This window comes from Balearica regulorum, chromosome 1 (genome assembly GCF_011004875.1).
Source record: "Balearica regulorum gibbericeps isolate bBalReg1 chromosome 1, bBalReg1.pri, whole genome shotgun sequence".
Classification (NCBI taxonomy): domain Eukaryota; kingdom Metazoa; phylum Chordata; class Aves; order Gruiformes; family Gruidae; genus Balearica; species Balearica regulorum.
Window position 1 is genome coordinate 100,674,930 of NC_046184.1, and position 6,016 is coordinate 100,680,945.

General features: G+C 42.0%; 1 protein-coding gene across 1 annotated transcript in view; it reads left to right on the forward strand.

Moving 5' to 3' along the window:
* CRYBG3 (crystallin beta-gamma domain containing 3) overlaps positions 1-5,867 on the forward strand; it is a 96,896-nt gene extending 91,029 nt beyond the window's left edge. The window contains exons 21-23 of the mRNA XM_075757931.1: positions 1,943-2,101; positions 2,648-2,807; positions 4,254-5,867. Of these exons, the coding sequence (XP_075614046.1) occupies positions 1,943-2,101; positions 2,648-2,807; positions 4,254-4,342 (408 nt within the window). The 3' untranslated portion in view covers positions 4,343-5,867. The remainder of the gene's footprint in view (positions 1-1,942; positions 2,102-2,647; positions 2,808-4,253) is intronic.
* The last annotated feature ends 149 nt before the right edge of the window (positions 5,868-6,016 follow it).

The window sequence follows — 6,016 nt, forward strand, 5'->3', positions numbered from 1 at the left end:
AGATGCTCTATTTTTACATTTTTGCCGTATGACAATAATAATGAGAAAACCAATTATGCATTGGCTTGTTTCATAATTAACATAAATGGAAGCAAGAACAAATTTTATTGTGCTGTAGCCTGGATTTCCAAAAGAAGGAAAGTTTATGCAGCCCCACCAAGTTTCCCCTTTTTGCCTTCCCCCAAGTAATGCCATTCTCAATGTCGTTCAAAGATTCAGGTCTCAAAGCCACAAGTTCTTTGGAGCTTTGTGAAAGGTAGATAGAGAAGCCAGACTGAGATAAGCGCCCTTCATTCATTGAAAAGTGGGTACAATTCTGCTTCTCTGCCTTTCCAAGACGGGTCAGGTCATCAGTGCAACACATAAGCTGTAAACCAGTCAAAGCACGTGTTGCTGCGTGCCCAGCCACACGGCTGTGGGCGGGCAGCGCGGAAAAGGGCAGGGGAGAGTAGCAGGGAATGTCAGCAGTCACTCCACTGGAAAAGAGTTTTCCTTAGCTCTGCTTCTCCCAAAACAGCTTGTTTCCACTTAGTGACAAATGCTGCGTTCAACTGGGGAAAGGCTGCAGTGAACAAAAATAATCATCTTGACCATTAGTTATGTATCGTCTGCTCCCCTATTTTCCACCCCTGGAAAAGTAAAGGATTTTTTTTTTTTTCCCCCTCACCACTGATTTGTTAGTGTGGGAAAGTTGACAGCCCTCTGGAATTCTTTGGAAGTGGTAACTAAGAAAGGATCCCATTTTGGCTTTGTTTTTGCAAATAATAATCTTGAGCTGATCTTAAAAATGGAATTTTCTCTTCAGCCAGCAATCTGAAGAGTTTTTGTATTTGGTAGTGTCCTTTTTTACACTACAACACTGAGTAGTGTTGTAAGGCCTACTTCACCTACTTTGGTGGGACTTTTGACATTTGGGGTTTGTGTGATGATTGGTTTGGTTTGGTTTAAATCCTGCAAACTGAGAGCTTCCTTGAGGCAGCCAGCTACCTGTGCTTGACACTTCTGTGGGCATATCGTCAATTTTTTTGAGACTGGAGTAATGCTACAAACCTGCACCACTTTTTATATTTCTTCCTTCTTTCTCCATTACAAATTGCAAAAATAGTCAAGTCTGCCAGTGTAACAGGTAGTGCAAGAAAAAGCAAAACATTTGAAACCTCATGCAAGATGAGACACAATTTTGCTCAGTGACTTTTTGTAATAAAATCCCCTCTTTGTAAAGAACAACTGTACACTATCCTCACTAATGCAAGTTAGGTTATGGATACTTGGTGGGAGAGAGGCCTTACTGTCTGTACCTTAGGGTTTGTTTTAACCTGAAAAACAGGAGGTTTGAAGATCCCAGAAGACGATGCTGTGATTGACATGGAGTTCTGGCAGAGCTGCCCTTTATACTGCTCTTTATTTGTGCCAAAATCGGGGAATAACAGAAGCAAAGCTTGAAGCCTGTAGTAGCCCTACAAAATCTCCTTATTTTTTGAGCAAACTGACTAAACAGGGATGCCAAGTCAGTACCCAGTTTTCCATGTAACCCCTCTTATTTCAGTTGATGGGAGCTGAAGTTGCTGGGTATGTGACTCGCTAGGTCTTGTGTCCTGAGAATAAAAGCTTGACGAGTTACAGTCCATGTACTGGCATTGGAATGAGTGAAACGTGCTGAGCTAGAGATATTTGCATATCACAGGAATTAATTCTATAGACATACATTTTTAAAAAAATCTCTCTGCCGTTGCTGCTTACAGCTGTCTATCTGCCTGTGAAAAACACCTATGGCTGCCTTTCATGCACATTCATTTCCAACAAAAAAGTTATTTAACATTCTTGCCTGAAACCAGAAATGGAACATATGCTTTAGAAAACCAATGTAAGATGGAGGGGAGGCATTCTCACATCAACTTTCTTAACCTCTGTGTTAGAACTGTCTTCCTTCACGCTATTTCAGCCAGCAGTGTACCTCAGAGTGAAGAACCGAGCCCAAGGTAAATATTTGACAGTCGCTGGAAGCCTAGCAGATATAAGAGCAACATCAGTGTGCGCGTCCCCGTACAATGGCAAGAATACCCAGATCTGGCACTACTGTCGTGGACTCTTCAAATCCAAGGTGAGGTTCCAGATGCTGGAAGTGAGTGGATTGCATCACAGGCTGTCCTTTTTCTGTTGGCTAGCTTCCGGTCTTTCCCATGCATCTTAAACCAAAACTATAACCTACATCCTCCTGTTATGTATAGACAGATTTGGCAAGTTGGACTACGTTCCACATCTGTCTGAGATTGATGTTCCTGGAAGTAGGAGCCTGGTTTTGTCTAAAGTCTCAAGTTTATTACCTTGAAAGTGTTAAGAATTTCTCTGAAAAAGTAAGATGTGAAGAAAGGCTGTAAGTGATTTTGTATTCATGCTGCCCTTGGCAGTCTGTTATTAATATAAAAAGCTGACGATTTAACATAAGAAACACCTGAAGTACCAAAGGCCACCACCTTTTGATCAAGCAACTGGTCAACTGCTGAATAATCTGTTCCTAGCTTGCTTGCCAGGCTTGTTACCAACTATGGCGTGATTACTGCAATATGCTCGGTGCCTGAAACAAAACAAGTCAGACGCAAACCCAAGGCTTTGCAGCCTGGATCTCACTTCCCTTCTTGTTCCTTAGGCTAACAACGCCTGTCTGGACCTCATCGGTGGCAGAGATGTGCCTGGGGCCAAAGTCGCGCTCTGGGCAGAACATGGGAAGGACAGGCAAAAGTGGAGACTCAATGAGGATGGAACCATCAGTTCATACCTCAGCGAACACCTGGTGCTTGATATTAAAGGTATTTAAAAAGCCCAACACAACAAACAACTAAACCTCACACGTTCCGAGTGCATTTTTTTGATTGAGGTTAAAACTGCTGTATTCCAGCTTTTTGTACTTAAGGTTAAATAGTGAGGTCTGTCCTTCCTGTTAGGTTTATGGCCAGCTGCTTGACATTGACAGCGGGACAAGAAACAACAGGGCAGGGGGAAACCTTACTCTCTTGATCCCAGAGGGTTTTTTCAATCAGATCAACTGTTCTACTTGAGGGAGTTCAGTAGTGCTGATGGCAAGAAATCCAAGTTAGAGAAGACAAAATGGTGAAGGAGAAGCAAACACAGAATAGATTTGGCTCAAAAAGACAAAAGTGCTCACTCCTAATGTTTTCAGGCTGGTTAAAATTGTCACTGCTCAAGTCCTAGTCCTTCTAACTATCCGTGGAGGTAGTTCATTCAAGCCTTGCTGCTGGCGCTAGGGTTTTATGCGTAGGAAGAGGTAGCAGGGTAGTGACTGCAGCGGCTGGTCGTGAGGTTGGGGCTCTACAGCGCTCTCTTCTCAGATTAAAGGCCTAAGTCAATGAATTGACAGCCCAACACCCCTGCAGGGCGTAGAGACCAGGGTAAGGGCACATCCCAAGGTGGTCATCAACCTTTTCAATGCATGTCCTACTGGCTGTTACACAGCTGACCTGTGCAGTTCAAACTTACTGATAATGAGTTCTCAGCCCTGACATGTTGAATTAATAGAGCATTCCTGGCTTCCAGAACCAAGGAGTTTAACTACCACTACTAACTCATAAATAGTTACTACAAAGCCGTTAAATGCAACTGGTGATACTGATGGCAACTCTTACAGTGTCAGAGAGCTGCGCTGCCTAGGTTACTGCTAAATATAATGCTGAAGGCTGGGGTGGCGAGATACCACGTGATAGCTCTTTAGAACATTTTTTAGTGGATTTTTGTTTATGGCATCATGATAAAAAAATGCAGTGTCACGTCTATGCTACATGTATTCCAAGGAGAGAAATTTTATTTTAAGGACTTCCTAAGTTTGTGGTTGAAATGGAGATGCTACACCAAATAATCTCACATGTATCTGTGAATTTGTGTATTTATTTCTACTATAGCAATATGCACCTTAAAAATAGCAGCAGCTCAGGATCTGCCAAAAGCAAAACCTCTTTCGAGGTGCTGTTTCTGTGCATACAGGTGCAGCTGAGGACTCCGGTCTCTAGTATATTCTGCTTCCTAACTATTGGAGCTTCTTAGGGCCTAAGCTGACAAGTGACCATTTGAAGGAGACACACATACAGAGGCCAAGGGGCAGACACCAGCCCTCCACCTCATGGCATTTCTATTTTTCAGCTAATTTTCCTACTTAGTCATGCTTTTTAAATATTACACACAGACCTTCTTGAGCATTTCTTACTGAAATTTTTCCTTCGTGGTCTGGTTTTGTTTTTAAGGAGGAAATTATTATGACAAGAATCACATCATTATGAATCAGCCAATAGATGACAAACAGTCACAAAAATGGGATATTGAAATATTGTGAGTAAAACCCACCACACAGCTGGACTTTGTGTGGGTTATTAACATCTAGAGCGGGGGAAAAAACGCCAAACTACTGAAGTCACACACCACTGGAACCTTAAGCAGCAACTCCTCTCTCCTTCATACCAAGCACCAACTCCTAAAACGTCTGAATTTTGCACAAATCTGGAAGATGGGAGATTGATCTAATGTCTTTCTGCAAGGAAGCTGATTCTTTAGAGGCCACTCCTATGACAGTCACTACTACTTTTCAGCTGAAGTATTAAAAGTAAAAGCCCAGACATCAGTTTTGCAGGATCTGAACTGCAAGAGATAACGTGGGAGAGGCTCTTTGGAAATGGTGTCTTTACCTTCCTCTCAAACTGATGGAAGCTCACTGAAGAATGAATGCACTACTGAGCTTGAAAGAGGTGGAGTTGGCCTTTTATGTCCTGAGTGAAACCCTGTAGGCTCCAAGCGATCCTGCAGCTCAGATTGTATCCCTTGCTAAAATGCAATTTATTCTGTTCATAAAGACAACTTTGAACTGGAATTATCTACCAGCTCAGCATGCGAACTGTGGCAAGAGAAAGCCTGCCTTTCGCCCCCTAATGTTACTGGTAGGCCTCTGTCTTCATTTGTTTTAACAATACCAACTTGCCAGGTTCAGGAACTGGTTTTGCTGACCCATGGCCTGTTTCTGACCCAGGAAATTGAGAGTTATCGACGAAGGTCACCTTTAACATGGAGCCATACGGGCATCTATCAAAAGAGCATAAATGGTCCTGGGTCAGGCTAGATTTCTACAAGGCCTAGCTGCAGTTACAGCAATAATCATTTTAACTCCAGCTGTATTTTGTTTTCATGTATATAGATTAATTTAATACAATGTAATTTGGTCTTGCAACCACGTCTTCCTTCAGAAAATAACTCACCCTAGAAGGACTGTCAAAGGTGCTAGCAAGTCTGCGTTTCAACACTTGCTTAATGTTAAAAGAAGACCAGCGTAACTGCACATTAACATTACTGTGGCTCATGAGCAACAAGCACACCGTACCCCAGAGGATGAGACGTTAGGCTAATGGCCCAGACCTTGGCACGCGCCTGCTTTCCTCAATTTCAGCACTGTGCAGCCAACCAACTAGCTGTCACTTGAGGCAGGTAGAGCCAAATACCTTACTGGACTGCAGTTGTTGCGGGCTTGAAAAGTACATTCTTCTCTCGACACTGACAAATAGAGAAGGAACGGCAGACTGCTGTGGGGCTGTGAACACCTGATGTGGAAGAGAAGTCCCCAAGATCATTGGTAACTTCATTTGATTTCAGCATCACTAAATTAATCTACTTCATTGAAAGTGTATTTTTTTTCCCTCTCCTTATTTGTATATTCAGGGTGTGTATTTCTATGACTATTTAAAGAGTCTAGCTAACCTAAAGACAGATAGTTTCATTTCCAAAAGCTGTAACTATTCCAGTTGTGCATTCAACCAGGAGTCATCCCCAAACAAATAAAAACACATAACCCTAAGTTTGCCATAGAAATAAAATATATGGATGTCTATTTTTGTATGAAATGGAATTCTATATAGTACTATTTAAAAAAAAAAAACCCTATCTACTTGCACTTACTATTTTACATTCTAAAGTTATCATAAATCTGCTGTTTAAGTAACAGATCTTCAGATGTATGTATATA